At 33.0% G+C, this 21,612-nt stretch overlaps 1 protein-coding gene across 1 annotated transcript in view; it reads left to right on the top strand.

The window, feature by feature from the left end:
• Positions 1–1,965: 1,965 nt before the first annotated feature.
• Positions 1,966–21,612, top strand: part of LOC117114744 (mucin-17-like) — a 60,315-nt gene continuing 40,668 nt past the window's right edge. The window contains exons 1-12 of the mRNA XM_033258437.1: positions 1,966–2,377; positions 3,875–4,140; positions 5,827–5,992; positions 6,560–7,072; positions 10,066–10,358; positions 13,112–13,277; positions 13,614–13,664; positions 15,030–15,074; positions 16,767–17,366; positions 19,626–19,882; positions 20,060–20,143; positions 21,258–21,371. Of these exons, the coding sequence (XP_033114328.1) occupies positions 1,966–2,377; positions 3,875–4,140; positions 5,827–5,992; positions 6,560–7,072; positions 10,066–10,358; positions 13,112–13,277; positions 13,614–13,664; positions 15,030–15,074; positions 16,767–17,366; positions 19,626–19,882; positions 20,060–20,143; positions 21,258–21,371 (2,967 nt within the window). The remainder of the gene's footprint in view (positions 2,378–3,874; positions 4,141–5,826; positions 5,993–6,559; positions 7,073–10,065; positions 10,359–13,111; positions 13,278–13,613; positions 13,665–15,029; positions 15,075–16,766; positions 17,367–19,625; positions 19,883–20,059; positions 20,144–21,257; positions 21,372–21,612) is intronic.

Raw genomic sequence — 21,612 nt, 5'->3', positions numbered from 1 at the left:
CACAAATTTAACAAGAAACAACTCTTAGTTTTCTGTTTGTTTGTTTGTTTTTTATTCGGTTTCTTACTTGTTTACTTGATAGTAGAGACTCTTGAAGCGTCTTGCTTATGAGCCCCTTGTGCATGGGCATTTAAGTTCATAATATGGATTGAAGAGTTTTGGGTGGTTTTTGCGAGCTTTTGCAAGTTAAGTTTTGAACTGGTTTATAGACTTAGCAATTACAACAAAATTTGGTAGTGAGTTCCATTCATTTATTAAGCGCACAGAAAAAGCATGTCTGCGCACCTGAGATCTGAATAAAGTAGGCTGAATTCCAAGGCTATGGCCTCGTGCCACTGAATCTGTTATTCTCGTAAAAAAGCATTCTTTTGGTAGAAGAATGCTTCAATATTATTACAATAAAAAAAACATAGAATATTAAAATATGAAACCAGGATAACCCATAAATTCGAAAATTAAAACAACTTATTTCCAGTGGGGTCCAATACAAAAAAAATGACATGACAATATAAATTTAAAAACTATTATGATGCAATAAAATATAAAATAAAAAATGTAGGATAGTTCCAGCCCCAACTGAAGGTAGCTTTTCTTTCTTCCAGAACTTTTATTTTTCTCTTGTTCTGTAATATGACGGTGGAAAAATATAACATACTCAAACTCAATAAATAATTTTTCTTTGGACCTACTGTATTTAATAACAATAATAATATTTTAACAAAACATTACTTTGGAAGTTGATCTAAGCACAGTAACACTTTTAAAAAAACACCTACTATTTAGTAACACAGCATTCGGGTAAAATATAGGTAAACTTCTTTCTGATCTTATTGCAACATAATAATGGGGGTAATATGTAATACATGTTAATATTTAATAACAATAATTTTCATCATATTGCAAAGAGCTGCAAAGAGTTTCAGTGTGCATACTACTACTGTACCAGAAAACAAGCTAACTGTATTTTAAGCTTTTTGAGTAGTTTTTCGCTGCCGCTTACATCATCTGAGGGGTTTACCTTGGACCCCATGTTGAGTGATCAATAACAAATTTATAATTTGGAAATATAAAGTATTTCCAACTAAGGGATGCAATTCTTTGTTTGACTTTTTCTTGTGGGATTGTCAATGAGGCTCTTGGTCCTCTATCTAACCCAGTCTATCCTCAACTGCAGCAATGAAGGAATGTGATGATCAGTGGCTTATTCAAAAGGGGGTGGGGTGGTGACCAGCCAGCCAGAGTTCCCCGCCCTCCTCCCTACCCACACTCCTAATTTTTTTTTTTTTTAATGTAGAAAAAATAATAATAAATATAATCAAAGTTAGGTCTGAGAGTGCTATTTCCAGCCATCTAGAGGAGCCATTATAAATTTTCCTTGCTCAGCCCTAACCATGGTGGGGCTGACGTGGTATAGACCATCCATCTGTGGAAGTCCCTACCTGGCCCCCGCCTCCCACCCCCTATTTCGAATTCCTTGATCTGCTAATGAAAACTCTTTAATACTTCATAGTACATCATCATAAATCAATTAAATAAGACCTCAAGTAAATAACAAATGGTTGAGCCCCACCACCTTGACCCTAGCAGGGCTCTGTCCCCTAGCCATTTTGGTCCACTCTCTACATATTCGCACCCACCCAATAAAAATCCTGCATACGGGCGTGTATAGTCAAGTTATTTGTTTCTTTTATTCAACGTCTTTTGGACATTTGTTGAAATCGCATAGAGTCCTAGAATCATGTGCTATACAAGTCTATATCCATTACCATTGTTTCAGACCCTGTAGCAAATAGAAGCCTTAGGAGCCATTATTTCATAATTGGCCAATAGAGCTTATTAGCTTCTAAAGTGTTTCTACAACCTTCTAAACCCCTCTAGCATTTTACATGGTCTCTTGTGTACCAAAGTGGTTTACACCGATTGTTTTATCAAATAAATGTTATTCAGAAACTTTCTATGTATTAAATGTGTTGCACTAAGGCAAAGAATGGTCATATATTACACACAGAACCAACCACAACTGAAGCCCCTACCACTACTGAAGCTCCAACCACTACTGAAGCTCCAACCACAACTGAAGCCCCAACTACTACACCGGAACCCCCAACTACTACACCGGAACCTACAAGCGCACCGGAACCTACAACCACTACACCGGAACCTACAACCACCACACCAGAACCTACAACCACACCAGAACCTACAACCACACCAGAACCTACAACCACACCAGAACCTACAACCACAACAGAAACAACAACAACAATTATTACAACAACGCCAACTGAAACCACCACAACTGAGACTACAACCACAGAAATAATTACAACAACCACCATTACTACTACGACTACAGAAACTACAACTACTACTGAAGGTAAGTACCACATTTCTTTAAAAACAATTTATGTAATTTTTATTATTTAAGAATGTTATAGTAAAAGTCATGGTGTCATGCACAACTAATTCTATATATTATGATGTTTTTTCAATAGTCAATTTGTGCTTTGAATGTTTGGATGTATGCATTTATGCTGACAATGTTGTTTACGCTTCAGGATATATATATATATATATATATATATATATATAACAACTTTTATTCAAAAACTATAGTTCAATATAAATTAAAACTAATGAAAGCTCCAAAACATAATAATTACATGACATATTAACTCTTTAATAATAAAAATAATTAGAGTTTGGGAATTGAATTACATTATGTTTTTATCTTATTTATATGAAAGAGTGTCTATTTTCTGTTCATTTTCATGTTTAATCTTGTTTTGCTGTCTTCGAAGAGGGGTGACAGTGATGGACTTTAAGAGTTTCTATGTCGTCCCTTAACCATTTTCTATGTATACTGTAACTTTGATTTGTTTTATTTCCATATAAATGGTTGAATAAATGTTGAAGAAATTAAATGAAACTAAAAACAATTTACTGTACATTTTCTGTTTAAGTCCTGAGGAGTGGTATGCAAGTAACAAATTAAAAATGAACATCGAAAAAACTAAAAGTATGCTTATAAAAAAACAAACACGTTGTTCAGTCCCATAAATTTAATATCCATCTTGGAGATCAGTTGATTGAAAATGTCCAACACATACAATACCATGGACTAGAGATCAAAATCTTGCATGCAAACACCTCACTAAAATACATAACAAAATCAATCTAAAGCCCTGTTCACACTATAAAATTCTATTTGACAAAAATATTTGACATGCCTAAATATGGTCACATCATAACCATAAATAGGCATATATGACTATATATGGTCATACAAGAGATTTTTGTCAAATAAAATTTGATAGCCTGGACAGAGCTTGCTGTAAATCTCTGCACTGAGCTTAAATCTCTGCACAAAATTTACTCTCAAAAATTGCATACACTAATTTTTAGTTAATAAAATCTAAATTAAGCTACCGCTTTTAAAATAATCTTAAATTTACATATCTTATACTTGCATATTGTTTTTTTGACTAAACTGTCTAATTTCTTAAAATAATTTGACTCATCTTTTTACTTTTACACTGAATTGTACTATTTTAATATGGGATAAAGGCTTTTATCATTAATTTTATTACCTTACCTTGTGATTTTAACTTTTTCAGTGTATTGCAACAAAATTTTGTGTATTCTGTGTTTTAGATGAAGCTTTTTATCATATTTGTAATTAAGTCTCTTTTTAATTTTATTAATACACAGGGCCATCTGTAAAACAGGTTGTTACACCCTCCTGATATGTTATCCTGTATAAAGATGTTCAATAAATAAATAAATACATATGTAATAATAATAATGACAATAATAGCAATAATGAAAATTATAAAAATAATAATGATGATAATGATTTTTTCCCATTCTTCAGCACCATGTAATCTGAACCTCGGGATGGAGGACGGATTGGAAGTTACATTCCGATTGCACGATGGTCAGGACTCACCATCAGATGAACCATGGTACCCATCCTTATCTGAAGATCATGAATCTCTTACTATTGTATTCGACCATGAGACAATTGTAAAGAAAATTAAGATTGTTGAAATGGAAAGTGAAGTCACAGAATTGACTGCAGAAGTGGGTGTCTACAATGACGAAACTCAAGACTTTGTCATGATAAGTGAGGGAGACGAAGTAAGATAAAAATATTAATAAATAATGCTAATGTGTAGTAATTTTCTAATAGTCTATTTTCTGAATACTTAATTGGATAAACCAACAAATTACCTTTGTTCCCAAAATGGAACACCCATTCAGTCCATCTCAGAGCACCATAAACGAAACATCTCCCAAACAATAGTCCCTATTTGAGTGTGTTGGATTATGACACCCCTGGATTTGCCACTCTATAGAGGGATTCATACCGTAGTTGGAAAGCAGTGCAGGGGCCCTAAGTTGAAAGAATCCACATCTGGGAGATCTTGTAAAATGAGCTTTAACACATCAAATTATATATTGCTCTGCATGGTGATACCAATTGGTACTCAGACTTCCTAAGACAATGGATTGTACAATATTAAATAATGGTAAAAACATGCAAATATTTTGAATATGCAGGAAATGAGTTATTTTCTAGGAGGCTCTTGCTTGCTCGCAGGAGTGCGGGAGGCCTTCTTGATTTTTTGGCGACTCCTGCGAGTTGCAGGACACTTGGGGCCCCTGGCAGTGCATTGCAAACTGACCAGTAAATATCATTACATCAGGTACCCATTTTACTTCTCTGGGTAGAGAGATTGACACACAGATGTTCTGGAAGTACTCTGAAAATACCAGCGAACAGTACTGGATTAAATCTACCTGGGAGTGCGAAAAGGTGTTGGGATTATTGTAAATAAGAAACATTCGGAGTACTAAAGAAGAAATAATTATTATTAATAATGACAAACAAACTTCCAAAAAATTTAACATTGAGAGAGTCGGATCGTCCATCAATCTAAGTAAATGGTCAACCGGAACAAGATTGACATACCATTGTAGGTAATGAGAATTAATGGGGTCAAGATAGGATATACCCGATCGGGTAAAAAATAAGGCTAATGAGTTTACCCAATGATAAAGTAATGGACATCAAGTTATCAAAAACGTTACACAAACGTTGTAGAGATAGTTAAGACAGTAAATATGAAATATAAATATATAAAAATACAATACTGGCCTGTTGGCTTGAACTCTCCCTCGAAAATTACCTCTACTTCTCTTCCTCGCACTAGCGTCCATAACGGTATTGAATATAAATTTGAGAAAGAAAAAATAAATGTATGGTTCAGATGTGTATAAGAGACAGTGTATGAGCTGAAAACGGTCGGTGTTTCTTAAGAGGAAAGTATTTTCGAACCTACTGGTAACTGAAAAATCTGGACACTGTAACGAAAGCAAGTGAGGAAGTGAGAGACAGAATCAGTGCGCAAATGATGCTCCTCTCTGGTCCCACTCATGCTTGACGGCTTAGGCACAGTATAGTTGTCTGAAACCAGCGGTTACGGAGGTCACCTGCCGACACAAATTACTTTTTCTCATATATTCCGTAAAAGGGTGTTTTTTTCTCCATTTTTTTTCATTTTGAAAAACTTAGGGGGAGGTGCTGGCCGGCTTGGTTCCCCCTCCCCTTTGAATCTGCAATTGTGTTGCTTTCACCAATAACTCAAGAATGTAAAATTAGGGATTTTAACCAACACAATATCCTAGTTTAAACTATACCTTACTTTGGAGAAAATGTCTTTTTAATATAAATATGTGAACTACATGAAACACAACAGTTAATTGAATAAAAATATTAATTGAAATATAAAACTTACCTGTAAGTATATATATATGTTTTAGTCTGAAAGGTATGTGGTTGAAAAGGTGGATCCAGTTACGTTCAGGGATATTGACTTGCCAGAAGATTTGGAACCAACACAACAAATCATTCTCCATCTCATTGAGTTAGATGGATCTGCTGCCGATCCTTCATTTAGGATTGAAGTCTATGGTTGTTACTTGAATGGTATGTTCAGTATATTGTTTGGTTCATAATTTTTATCATAATTGGATATTACGTTAGATAGCTTGTTGATTTACTTTCGGGTTTAGTGATCCTGTTAAAAATAAATGTCTTCCATGACATCCAGTGGGTTGTGTAAGGGATTATTAAGAAACATTGTGGCAAATTGCTATGCAAATTTGCAGCAGCACTTCTCCCTTCTAACACCAAGACAAAGTAAGTTGCATATTTTCAAGGATACAGAGATTGAAACACTGATTTATTGACCTACTTCAAAAATCCTTCAATTGATTACCGACCAATAGAAAATTTTTATTATTTATTGACTGGTGAGAAAATCTCTTGTTCTCATAAAGTTTCAATAAAATCAAATAAATTGTTTCACTGTTGAAAAATATGCAATTCAAGTATGACGTTTCGTAGCTTTTTAGTTCATCACATGATATATTTTTAATGGGGTGCCCTCTGACTAGGTAACAGAACTTGTAGAATTAATGACACCAGTCAGATTTAATCTCAAGACCCTCCAATTACTTTCTGGTTTTTCAATAGTATTTTCATAATTTTTAGAGCCAACTACAGTAATAACTACCACTGTAATTACAACCACAACTGAGGAACCAACAACCACAACCGAGGAACCAACAACAACAACCGAGGAACCAACAACCACAACCGAGGAACCAACAACCACAACTGAGGAACCAACAACCACAACCGAAGAACCAACAACCACAACCGAGGAACCAACAACCACAACCGAGGAACCAACCACAACCGAGGAACCAACAACCACAACCGAGGAACCAACCACAACCGAGGAACCAACAACCACAACCGAGGAACCACCCACAACCGAGGAGCCAACCACAACCGAGGAACCAACAACTGAGGAACCTACCACAACCGAGGAATCAACAACTGAGGAACCTACCACCACCATAGTAACAATTTGGTCAACAACATCTCCATCATCCACAGTATCAACAGAGAGAACTGTTTCTAGTACTACACAAACAATACAAACTACTACACAGACACCAGAAGAGACCACAATAGTTACAGTTACAGCCACAGAACAACGTAAGTTTTATTATAATAAGAATCTAAAAACTGCCTGATACAAAATTAACCATTTACCTTGTCAGCAGTGTCGTATCTAGGGGTGCACACGCCAACTCCTCCCCCCCCCCCCAAAAAAAAATAAAAATGACTTGTTTTCAAAAAAAAAATCACAGTCAAGTACCGGTAGTTAAAAATCACCTTATTTTCCGAATTATGCCCCTCAACTAATAATAAAGCCCCCCCCCACTTCACCTTCACACCCCATTAGCACCCTCATTTCAAGACTTATAGATATGCCACTGCTTGTCAGTTCGACCGATCAAAGTCCAGTGTAGCAGCCTGCATAACATTCTTCTTTAGTCCATGGAGGTATTAATTGAGAAGGAGATCACTCGAAAAAGGTCTGTGCATGCAGCACTATGCAAGCTGAGCGAAGTACAAAGCTGCTGCAGCGTGTAAAGAATGTTTGCCCAATGGCTTTCAATTTTAATGAGTTCCCCACCACGAAATGCTCAGCAGGCTTAGTTTACCAAAAAATTAAACATGGCAAAATGGACAACACCTTCTTTTCTCTATGCGGTCATTGCCAAATTGTTCTTTTTTTTAACATACAGAAACAATTGAAAACAGCAGCCGAAGCTGAAATGGTTTGGATCACAAAACTAATTCACAAAACTTATTCACAAATACAATACAACAAAATGCCAAAGATAAAAAACATTAAAAATACAATTCATTACAAAAAACAAAAATAGGTCAAATTATCATCATTAATATAGAAAATACAAAAGAAGGTCACTTCATTAATTATCATTATTATCATTTTAGTTGCAGTGTTTAAATTATATTTGTACAGTAATATATTGCACATTTCCCATTATCGGTATTCTTATACATTAGTAATTTTACCGGTATCTATTTAATAGGTCGGAATATTGCAGTAGGTTCTAGTACAAGTAACATTGGGGGGTAGTAGATGCCTATGCCTATCAGATTTCAAAAGTTTTTCACCAAATTTCAGCAATATTATGTTTCTCCTTGATTCGAGATTGTTAAGATCAAGAGTAAGTAGAGATCTAAAATATATGAGTGGTGCATTGCCCTAAAATAATTCAGCAGGCCCTTTTTTGGACACGTTCAATTTTCAGACATTGGTATTTGGTGATTGAGCTGTACCAAACCTGAGAGCAATACTTTAACAATGTCCTTGATTGAAGTATTGGCTCTTTTTAGAATACATAAGGAAAATAACCTTTTTGAAGCTCTTGAAACCATCTCTGAAACTTGGGATTCAGGTTGTCCTGAATGGTGTAACCCCAAGAAGATTTATATGGGAGACTTTCTCTATGGGTTGATTAGAGAGTGTGAGTTGAGGTATTATTTGCAGTTGACGAAAAAAATTTATTTGTAGGAAATTGCATTTTGAAGGTTTGTCATGTGGTTTGAGTTACACCACAATGAGATGTCATCCAAAAACCTTTGCATACAAGATTGGTTATTACGGGGAATGATTTCACATATAGTTAAATCATCAACGTATTTCCAGCGTTTGTATTCCCCAATAGCTGCATCATTAATTAAAAATAAAATAGGTCCAAGTTTGGTACCTTGTGGGACACCGAAAGTGATGCAGGTTTTAAGGGATAATTGCCCATGATATCTGGTATTGTGCGTAAGATTGAAAGAGAAAACTTAATATAATTTGGATGACAGAGCGTCTAACTCCGATGTCAATGAGTTTTTTTGCAATAATATTGTGATCCACTAAATCAAAAGCTTTAGTGTAATCATTTGTACACAGGTTGGCAAAGTAGCCAGGTTTGTCAAGCCCTTGAACAATGACGTGCAACATATGTGCTGTAGATGCTTTTTTAATGTTCCTTTGTTGTTTAATTTCTGAATGTCAAGCTTTTTATGGATATCTTCTATTACCCATTCCACAAGGAATGTTTCAAAGCACCTTAACAAAAATCGGAGTAAGGGCTTTAGATTGAAAGTCGTCTATTGTGGACACCTTTGGAACCTTAGGTATTGGTACTAAAATAGCAGTTTTCCCGGATTTGGGGAAAACTCCTTGTCTTATAGCTAAATTAAAAAGCATACATAAAAGAACAGTTAACTCAGGAGCAAACTTTTTGACTAGTCTTAAAGGTATATTGGATGGGAGTGTGGACTTCCTCTTGTCAACCTTATTTAGTTGTTTTAGAACCTGACCTTTATAAATAGTTGGAAGAGACTCAGCAGGTAAGTATGGGGGTAATGAACTATAGTCAAATGCTGGAAATTTCTGGCATATCTAATAGCAAAGATGATAATTTTGAAAAAAAATTAAACATGGCAAAATGGACAACACCTTCTTTTTCTCAATGCGCACTACTTACAGTCAATCACTATGGCTGTGCAATTGTTTCAAAATAAGATAATACGCCCGCATGCGATCCAAAGGCGGGGAACACATTGGTCTGTCGTGTCAAAGAAATCTGTTGCCAATTGCTGAGGACAAACCAGGCTAATAGTGATTCAAGAACTAAAATACTTTTTTTACATCTCTATATAATAATTTTCTTTCTCTTGCAATTATTTTTGCAATTAAATAAAAATAAATAAATAAATAAATAATGCTCTTAAAACAAAATACAACTTGAAGCAACAATAGATAATTCAAAACCAATTTCTTCAACTTATTTAAATAATGTTTAGTAAATTTAAGCCAAACATAATAAAAATGAAATCATTAGTTTAGTTTATTAAATTATTCATTATCTATCCTTGTCTTGGATTACAAAAAATGTTGTAAACAAATGTATAAGTTTTTTTTTTATTAAACAGTAACAAATGAATTGTTTGTTTTTATAAACCAAATGGTTGCATCACGGAATTCAAAGTGATTAATTACCAATTAAAAAACTATACATACATGTACTCAGCAGTAGGCATATGATCTTTTTGTTAATGACATGAGCATTGAAGTAGGTGTTCATAATAATTTCGATTTTCTTCTTTCATTATAGATTGTGATGATGTTCTTGGTATGAATGATGTCATAATTGGAGAGAGATCTACATATGATGATGATACTGGATCTGGTACAAGGATTGGCGAAGAAGACCCATGGCTAGTACATGCAGATGATATAACTTCTGAACCCTGGGTTGAGATTGATTTTGATGATCCAGTTACTGTCAATAAAGTACTAGTCCAACCATATATAGATTATTCAGCCACTCAAATTGAAATTGAATATCGCATACCAGAAACGGAAGTATTTGTACCAGTAACTGATGTTGGCACATCAGATCCAAAGGTAAACTTATTTTGTAACTGAAATTTTTATGTTCATTATCAGTGGCATATCTAGGGAGTGGACACCACCCTAAAAAATCAAAGGGCCCCCCCCCCACCATTTGCATGCGAATTCCCCTCGCTTATGATGATTAAGATGAGACTCACTTAATCATCACTTCGCCTTTTGCCCTGTCATCAGCCCCATCCCCCCCCCAATTAAGACTCCTAGATACACCACTGTACATGACACAACTGAATAAAATTGTGTTAAAAAAAGTCTTCTACCATCAACCACACTTCCTACTATCGCTATTACCTTTTTCCATCCATTTCTGCCTACCATCAACACATTATGATTAAGATCATCACAACTGCCATGTAACAAACTATAAATCTTTCCCTGATCACCATCTATCTATATTATAAATTGAGTAAAGCCTTAATGTTTGTGCCGAATTGCCGTCCAGACGCGTGACAGCTCCGGAAAAAATATTATATTGTAGCACCATCTTTTAAATGCCTTATTATTACTGGCATATTTTGAGCTCCTATTTATGCCTAATAAAATATCATAAAAAAACTAATTTATGAATCTTCAAAATATTGGATGAGGACTTGTCGCACTACAAAAGCAACACATCTGAGAATTCATTATTCAAATTACGTTAGTACAATACGGTGAAAGGAGCAGAGGAGTATAGGTAGGTTTAACGTACCACTTCCGTGATCGCAGCTGATACAAACGTATATGTTCACTAACTAACGTAATAAAAATATTATAAACTCCTGACCATGTTAATCACTAAAATAAGTCAATACGACATGAATAAGGAATGTCTACATCCATCAAATTTTAGCATGTATTGTATAATCCATTTTTTATTATATTGTTTACCAGTAGGCCTATACGTACCTTACCTGCTAAACATTATAAACAAAATTATTATTGGCTCATGTTCTCTTTTATTTAAAAGGTGATTTGACTTTCATTTGCAAAGGTCTTCCTAAATTATAGTTCGGCTGGGCTTCACAGAATGATTATTTAAATGATACACCTAGGTGGATATTTAAATGATACACCTAGGTGGATATTTAAATGATACACCTGGGTGGATTCATAGGCGGCGATGGTCGTCCCCCCCCCCCACCACCCTAACATGTTAGAGTGTTTTTAAATTTTAGCTGGTAAAAAAATGTAGAGATTTTAAGTAAATAGTAAAAAGCTTTTTTCCTTTAAGTGTGGGGGTGATTTATGAGAACAATTTTAAGGCTAATATTATTGTTGGCTTTAAGTCTCTCAAAAGATTGGAGGGTGACAAGACAAGACTGTTCCCAAATTCATTTAAACTTGCGTTATTTATACTGGAGTTCCTGTAATATAATGGAATAAAATATATTGTAAAATGACCTTGAAGTCAATATGTGATGAATAAGGAATGTCCACAGAATACATTCATCATAACATTTTATCATGTACTTGTATAATATATTTTTTACCATATTCTTTACCAGTAGAGATACTGTAGGCCTAATATCTTACCTGCTTTATCATTATTATTAAGCAAAATTATTACTGGCTCGTTAATTTTATTAAAATTAATAAAATTAATTTAATAAGTAATTTTATTTTCATTTGCAATGGTCTTTCTAAACTTACAGTTAAAGATGAAGCAGTATTCAATATTATACTTTAGAATATTCTGTTATGGCAATACTTGCAGCATTTGGCCGACTGGGCATCAGAGAATTATAATTTTCTAGGCGGATCCATAGGGAGCGATGGTTCACGTTCAAGCTAAAATTATTGTTGGCTTTTAAATCGCTCAAACGCTGGGAGGGTGACAAGACAAAAGATGGTCCCCCAATTCATTTAAACTTATTTCATTCATTCTTTCATTAAAATTTATTTCATTTATTCTTTCATTAAAACTTACTTCATTCATCCTGCAAATAATCTGGACCAAATACCTCACAGCCTTGCGAAAGGCCGCAGAAGGTGGCCTTTTCGCGAGTAGGCATAAACATATTTCTGAACCAATATTGTAAATAATGCTCCCCATGACGTTTAAAGCACTTTTTTCAATTTACCTCCATACCTTACTTGTCTTCCTCATTATTGCCTTTAGTCTTCTTCGCAAAACCTTCTCACTGTTCTGAAATTTAATGTAAAACTGTATGGCCAAAGAACATTTGCATTTGCTGCCCCTTACCTTTATACCTCCTTGTTGGAATGAAGTACCTTCTTCCATTAGGTCATCTCTCTCTATTACCATGTGACATTAAATCAGTCGGTAAAACATACACTAGATCTTTGATCTTTTCTTCTTTTTTGGAATTGCTGCATTATTATTATTATTATTGTTATTATAATTATTTTTGTTGTTATTATTTTTGTTATTATTGTTATTTATTAACATACGTTTACCAATTTCTTAATAGGTTTTTGCCTGCACCTTTGATCTTTTCTTGTTTTTCTTTTTTTTCTTTTTTTTTCGGAATTTCCACACTATAACAATAATAACAATAATAATAACATTTATATAGCGCTTTTCCAAAAATGATCAAAGCGCTGAACAGTAATTATGACCTTGCATTATTATTATTATTATGATTATTATTATTATTATTATTATTATTATTATTATTATTATTATTATTATTATTATTGTTATTAATGTATTATTATTATTATTATTGTTATTGTTGTGGTTGTTGTTTTTTTAATTATTATTACTGTTATTTATTAACTTACTTTTATTAATTTCTCATTAGCTTTTTGGACTATCCGATTATCCAACTAGTGATGAATATGGCACAAATGTTGTTAACGTGGTACTTCCTGAAGGTATTGCAGCAACGTCTGCCATCAGGATCAAAGCCGTTAACTGGGCAGAACCTGGCATTAGTATACGTTTCGATGTAGTAGGATGTGCTGCTGGTATGTTAACCTATTTGTAGAAAACAATTTGTTAACCTGTAAATGCCTGTTGTAACCATCATTGTTACAAAAGACCTAGGCCAGCAATGTTGATTTATGAGTATCATAAATAAGTGCACATGACAAAATATATATTGCTAATAATTTTATTGTGTACTATACATTACAAAAAATTGCATCATAGCCACTAGTGTGATGGAGATCATAAGGCAGAATATAATGATGGCATACTCAGCTAGACAACAAAAACACTTTACACACTTGTGCAATCTTTTTCCACTAAATGGTTTGTTTTGTAAAACATATTATAATTTGTTTCTCAATCTTTCTTTACAGAAGTCACCACTACATCGGTAGTAACCACTCGCTTAACCCCAACATTAATAGGTATGCCAGTTGTATCTGAATATTTTTTAATCAGTGCAGCATCTTTAGGAATAATTCTGTTAGAATGCGTTCACAAGATGGGAAATTTTTGTCAAACGCCAAAGATAATAAATAGCAGATGATAGAGCAGCTTCCCAAAATAATGGAACATCCGGTCGAAATGCATTGTGGGTACACAGAGAAAAATTTTACTGCATCCGCGCGGCGGCGCCATACAGTAATAATAAAGGCGCCGCTCTGGTTCGTTTGTTTCCTGTAGTTTCTCCACTTAGTAAAATGTTCAAATTTTACTGCATCCACAGGAGGGCGGATGTTCCATCGATTTTAATGCAAATACGTGGAACAGCTCATTCTTCTGCTATTTAAGTTCTTTGAAACACATGCTTATTATCATTCCTTAGCTTATTAAAACTATTTACTGGCACTTAACACTGTGCAAGGTGATATAAATTCTTTGACCAACTGTTATTTTTATAATTGATTCTGACTGTTTTTTCTGATTTGGACTAATATTAATACTTCAAATTCAATTACTTATTCTTAATTAAAAGAAATCAATAAATCCATCAAGTTATATATCATTTTAAAGCTAAAGTTATGTATTAATTTATAGTTAATTAATTATAGCCATATTTTAATATTTGCCACTTTGTTTGGTTTCGTTGGATCCAGTTCAAGATTCAAGATTTCTGTATTGTTCAAAGAAGATTTCCAACAGGAACATTTTCATTTCATTAAATACATACATACATTCATATTAAAAACAGAGGTTAAAATAACATTCCGCACACATAAATATAAGGCAAGATAACAACTAATGATAATGGCAGTCAAGTCAAAAATAGTAAAAGTAAAACATGAGTTGCAGGAAGTAAAACCTAATTGAGTTCATCACTCAGCTGACATAATTGCTGACTAGTATTGCATATTCATTGATTAGGCGATGCTTTTTTATACCTAGTTTCGCAAACTTATTTTTTTAAAGATCGTCTGAGAAGGGCGGAAAAAAAATGTGTTTATTAGCAAATGGTTTTGCCAAAAATATCGTGGTGGAGAAAATTATTTTAAAAAAATAATTTATTGTTGAATGTAAGGAGTGTGCTTGAAATCTATGTAATTAGGAAAAAATATACATATCTTATTTTTTAGGCAGCGACTAAGATTTTAAGGCAGCGACGCGCGTAATGAAAATAAAGAAAAGCTTATTTTTTTCTGAAATTTTCAGTTTTTCGTGGCAGCAGGTTCGCTAATTGCCCACAAATTTAATTTAAATTGCGAAACAAGGTATAAAAAAAGTCTTGCCTCGAGAGATTCATTTCACATTGAATACTATATCTATTTTAATCTAACCATTTTACTTTCCAGAAACCACCACAACAACTGTATCTCCAACAACACCATCTGTAACAGGTTTGATATTTTTTCAACAAATTTACTGTTCACGTTTTGTATTTTGATAACTTTTAGAATATTAATTGGATATTTGCCATATTTCTCTTCATTTGAAACAATCTAAGAAATACTGCAATCGTCTATCAGTGTTCCACATATTCAGTATTAGTTATGTTCAGACGGCCTTCCGAGACTTAAAATTTTAAATGCACATGATACAACAGACGAATGTAAGCACGATGCTTACCCAGGGCATATTCTTTTTACTTCAAAGCTAGTTCAGAGCTTAAAAGTAACTGCAAATTTTCCAGAAGTGATAGTTGCCACTTTCGTTTGATCTCAACAGTTATTTGCACACAAATTCTTGAAATTGTAAACAGTTATGAAAACATCATGTGTACAATGGCTTACACATCACAGGAAATGTCATTGTTGGTATTCATTTGTAGGTAATTATATTTTGAAAAAAATCAAGGTCATAATAAAGGTCAGGTTTAGTTGGGAATTCTGAAGTAAATTCATCCACATGCACTAATCTGAGCATGTATTCCTTACATTTCATGTACACACAGAAGTAGCACACCTACAAGTACTGTACTCCTGAGACTGCTCACTGCTAAATCGTCCCCTGTAGTGCGTATTCGATCCTTACATTCTGTGTGCACGTGGAAGTAACACACTTATTTCTGAAACTGCTCAAGAGTAAATCATCTGTAGTAACGTTGAAGTAACTTAATACAAACAGCGTCTTCACACGCACTACCCTTGGCTTACTACAAGTAAACTGCTACTTTAGGGCTTACTTTTAATTTGTCTGAACATGCCTAACAACAATTTTGCTATCATCCTCTGTTTAAATTTCATTTACACAAGATAGAGGATAGAGTGAATGTGTTTCGTAATGGATGACAACTATGCTAAAAGTGATCCTTATTATGTGTTCTTCGATTTCTAGGGGTTGTCACATTTTAAAATTACCCAAACATGCAATTTAGGGAGATCAAAGGTCAGCATCAATTTTAATGAAAAAGCAATATTGAATAAAATATTTTTGGTTTTGTGTAAATTCAAGATACTTTTAGGTAGTAATGTATGTTATAAATGATTAGAATTAAGTCTTACAAAATTTGACAACCATAGTGTAATTTTTCCAAGATGGCTGAAAAAATGGCGCCCATTTTTCATTAAAAAGTACTATAAATCTTGCATTTTATATTGTACATTAAATGTTTTTGGTCTAATGTAGACAAAATCTAGGGTAACAGAATATATTCTAACTATTTAGGAATATATTTAGAATTTGGTTTATAAGAGACAGTATATATATATATATATATATATATCATCAAAGAAAGGTAAATATATATATACATATATATATGCAATATATATATTTATGCATGTACTGTATATGATAAAGATGATGATGCCAGTTTTGATGATGATAATGGCAATGATGATGAGGATTATAAAGAGAAGGATGAGTTTGATGATGTGGCATATCCAGAAGTCTTGAAAATTGGAGGGGGAATTTATTTTTGGGAGAAATTTTTCCATTACAGCTAATGGAAATACATGTATTCTGAGGAATTTTGACACTAAATTAAAGTGTCTCACAAAAATACTAACATAGTTTTAGATTTTTTTCCAGAATATAGTATGTGGGGCATGGCTTATAATTTGATGTAATAATTTTTTTACCTTCCACAGGATCACCTCCCACTCCTGTAACTTCCACTAGACCTCCTGAAACTACTACGGTCCATACTCATTCTGAAACTCCACCCCTGGTAACTTCCACTAGACCTCCTGAAACTACTACAGTCCATACTCCATCTGAAACTACACCCCCAGTAACTTCCACTAGACCTCCTCAAACTACTACAGTCCATACTCCATCTGAAGCTACAACTACTACTGTAAGCCACACTCCTCAAACTACTACAGTCCATACTCCATCTGAAACTACACCCACTCCTGAAACTACTACAGTCCATACTCATTCTGAAACTACACCCACTCCTGAAACTACTACAGTCCATACTCATTCTGAAACTACACCCACTCCTGAAGCTACTACAGTCCATACTCATTCTGAAACTCCACCCACTCCTGAAACTACTACAGTCCATACTCATTCTGAAACTCCACCCACTCCTGAAACTACTACAGTCCATACTCATTCTGAAACTCCACCCACTCCTGAAACTACTACAGTCCATACTCATTCTGAAACTACACCCACTCCTGTAAGCCACACTGAAAGTACTACAATCCCAGCACCATCAACAACATTTACAACTATGCCAGGTAATGCTTTTGTATTGTATGGACACTTGCTGCCTTTTGTTCTCTCTCTCTCTCTACAATGGCATCATTTAAATCTAACATTTTATATTCTATTGTGGTAATAAGATCTTTTATTCTTGTGAAGTTATGAGAATAAACCATGGAAACCAAATGAAATTCTTTCAACATTCATATGCGATTTGATTTCTTTTTCTCATGGTGAAGGGTTCTTGGTTTTATAAATTATTAAAAGTTATTGTAAATTTATAAATATTTGATGCGTATTTTCAATTCAATCATGTGTATTTATTGCCATCATCTGCTGTAGAGTAAATACTACTATTGTTTGTTCTAATATACTGTGTTGATATCTGCCTTATGGGTTACAAAAATCTGAAGGCCAACTTAAATGACCAGGTGTAGCTCTAATCCTGACACTTAAGACACTTTATTTCTCCAAAGAGGAAATTTTAATAGGACTCATAATTCTTAGAATGTCTTAAAACTATTTTGGCTTTAAACACGTGTACAATATACAGTGATATGTTTCTGAAAAGCTTTTCACCTTTGGTATAAAGTCTAGATGAAAGCAGTTGTAGGAAATATTGATGATTTTGGACACGGCTAGGCAGTGTAACAATTTCAATTTTAGAACTGTAGCGACTGTGTACCATTTTTTTGGAGATGAGGCTTGACAACAAAATTGTTTAAAAATGTATTGTTCCATGCAAAATTTAAAAAAAAAAATCATAAAAACTTGCTATTTTTGAAGTAACATAAACATTATAAACTTGAACATAGAAATTAGTTTATTTGATTAATTTTTATTCATAATTATACAGTGAAAAATGATAGAAACACTGGAAGTGTTTTATTATTTTTTGTTATCATTATCCAGTATAAAAATTGCAGTACACACTTTTTAAATTCAATATGTTCAAGTTAATTTTGCATGTTACTGCAAAATGTGCAACTTAATTTCAAAATTAGTTTGTAATACTTGTTGTCATTTTAAGGGGACAGTACATCTAAAATAGTATAACAGATGCCCTTTTATCTATCGAAAAATAATTATAATTGTTCTTGCAATACACCTTTAATAGATCCGGTCGTTTATGTCCAATTAAGTGCAATACAAACAGGTTAAGAAGATCTTTTATTCCTAACTCAATCCATATGTACAATGAGATTTTAATAGATAAACTATAGTAACTAACTCTTGTTAATAATTGTATCATTTTGTATATACTGTTTTATTTATGTCCTTCGTTTATTTTTTTTCTAACTTCTATACTAATTTTTTTGCATCAGGAAGACGAATTCTACTTGTATTTTGTGTACTAGTGACAATGAAAGAATCTTGTATCGTGTATCTTGTATCTTAAGTTTTCATTTGATGTAATAGTATTTTAAAAACATAACATAGGGAGAAGGCTTTTATCTGGCTTTTCCCCATTATTTTTTTTATTTCTGAATTTTCCGAAAAATTATCATTATTATTAGACATTTTAATTTTTTAATTAATATTTAATAGCTAATTTAACCTATTTTTCACCTTAAAAATAACTTCTTTACACAGCCCCCTAAATTTGTAATTACAACTTTCTTTGAGTATTTCCTTTTGTACTAATGTTTCTACTTTTGTGAGAACAATCAATCTCAAGCTAATATTAGGGATTAAATTCTGCTTGATGGGACAAGTTTTAGCACTACTCATCAATTTAATTTTTGTCAGAATTTAATTAAATGTAATAATCTTGATTTTCTAAAACAAAACATTTTTTTACTAAAAATGTAACAAAATTATTTTTAGTTTTGGTCAGTTTGTGTCCATTTGAATCTACAGTATTGGAAAGCTACAACGATAGTGTTGTCACCTTTGTCTATAAAATTTTGCCATTTACTTATGCATTTTTATTTTTTTTCTATTTACTTTTTTATCTACTTTCAATTTTGCAAATCATGTAGTAATTATATTATTTTGTGATATTTGCTATTTTTCATGTGCATTATTAGAGGAACCATTTGATAATTGATTTGGTTTTCCTCGCTATTGTCATTCTTCATTGCTCCATCTATTATTATTGTTTTTGTTTTTATTTAATTTGTGAAAGAAATATGAAAGGAAATGAAATCCCACAGGTACTGTATACTGTATGAACATTTGGGATTTCCTTTTACCATTTCAACCTTAGTCAATGGAAATTAAATTACACTTAAAGTAAAAAAATATATAAAACTATTACATAGTTATAATGATGATTTTATTCATATTCACAGACTGTCAGTATCCATTAAATGAATATGAAGAATACAGATTTGTAAATGGTGAAAATGGCATACCAAATACTTACCTTGGCGCTCAGGATCCATGGATTGGCAGTACAGATGATTACCCCCAAATTATTGTTGGATGGTCTTCACCTGGTGTGTACATTTCAAAGATGGCTGTTCAGGGTAATGGACCATTCGTTCCAACCTCATTCACTCTGGAGTTGGAGTCCGAAGAAGGATCTGGTTTTGTACTTTTAAATCAAGTATGTTGCTAAATCCTATAAAATATTTTTGTCGACATTTTGAAGTACTGTATGTAGTCTCTTGTTTGACATAGGATAAAAATTTTAAAAATAATTTAATTTAATTCCATTTATTTTTCAAGCATATATCCATAAATACCAGTTATGATTGTTTGTCTATTCTTTGTCTTCTTAAAGGACTTTGAAATACCAATGGACAGTGGCGATGAGATTGTAAATTTTGATATCGCGCTTGCCAACCAAGGAATGTCTGTAACCAACGTGAGAATTACTATCACATCTTGGGCACTAGGATTTAATCCAAGCATAAGATTTAACTTCTATGGCTGTCCTGAAGGTACAAATTCTTATTATTATTATTGTTGTTAATTATTATCAATTATTACTCAATATGTAAAGATATACTGTATTTTGTACATGTAAAAGTTAAAGAAACGTAAAACTATTACATGGTTTAAATGGATGTCCCCTTGATTAAACATGACTCCCTGAACATCATTTGGAATAAATGAAACCCCCACTATCTACAGGGTATGTATTGTTTGTAAACAAGTTCAATTTTTTTAATTCACTACACCTGTGGTAGCCTTATTAGGCTGTGTTACAGAGGTTCTGGTTCTGGTGGGTAAAGCTGACCTCCTAAGAACTCCAAAAGTGTAGGAGGATAACAGGAGGGGTAGAAATAGTGTCGAATGACAGGAAAGATCTACCACCGCAGTTTAAGATGCGCAGCGTCCTTCATGAGCAGGCTTGCCAAACATCGGCTTTGAGATAAAAAACCACATTTAATAGTGAAATCTCGGAGCATTTAGAGGTAGAGGAAGCGAAAATTACACCTCCAAGAAAGAAGGCGAGAAAATTAGGATGTTAGAGCAATGCATGTTAAAACAATAAATTAAAGAAAAATTTTAATCCTTTGAATGAAAGGCTATGTCTTGTAAAAAATGTAATTTTCTAGACCATCGACGCGTGGGTCCTGGCACTATTTAACTTTAGCTTCTTTAAAGTTCTTCTGCCTAGTTATCCCTCAGTTACCCAATTGTTTAGGGTTTCTGAAATGGCTTCAATGTGGCGAGAAATTTCCAATAAGACATACCAACCATGAGCTCCGTAGTTTTACAGTAATAATGCAAGATAGTACAAACCTCACTCTTAAATGGCTAATGGAAGCAACAGCATTCTCAATAATAATAATAATAATAATAACAACTTTATTTTATAACGGTCAAAAAACTCGTTCACCCAAGTGGGTGTTCTTCCACGAGGCCGTATGGACATTAAACAAAATAATTGTGTTAGATTAAAATAATTAAGTGTTAGTACAAAGAAAAAACAAATATAGTTATCTTTAAGTTCTATGAAAAAATTTCTCTAGCGGAAATTCAAACCTGCAGCCTCTCGCTATAGTGAGTGTCACAGATGGTATAGGTGCAATCCTAAAGATGTGTATAAGAGACAGCGAATATACAACTTAACATTTGTGATAACGGTAAGAAGGAAGATTATTGGAAAATATCAAATTTTCTGAAAACAATTCTTGAATAAGAATATATTTTTTTTATATAAAAGTTAAAGAAGATGTTTTTTTTTCTATTTTTTACTTTCTCCATATAAAAAATTATATAATATATAATTTTTTATATATTAATATAAAATATTATATAATATATAATTTTTTATATAATATATAATATTTTATATAATATATAATATTTTATATAATATATAAT

The sequence above is a fragment of the Anneissia japonica genome, unplaced genomic scaffold (assembly GCF_011630105.1).
Source record: "Anneissia japonica isolate Jap-2015-1 unplaced genomic scaffold, ASM1163010v1 scaffold199_len4679917_cov187, whole genome shotgun sequence".
In the NCBI taxonomy this organism is placed as follows: domain Eukaryota; kingdom Metazoa; phylum Echinodermata; class Crinoidea; order Comatulida; family Comatulidae; genus Anneissia; species Anneissia japonica.
This window is presented reverse-complemented; position numbering and strand designations above follow the sequence as displayed.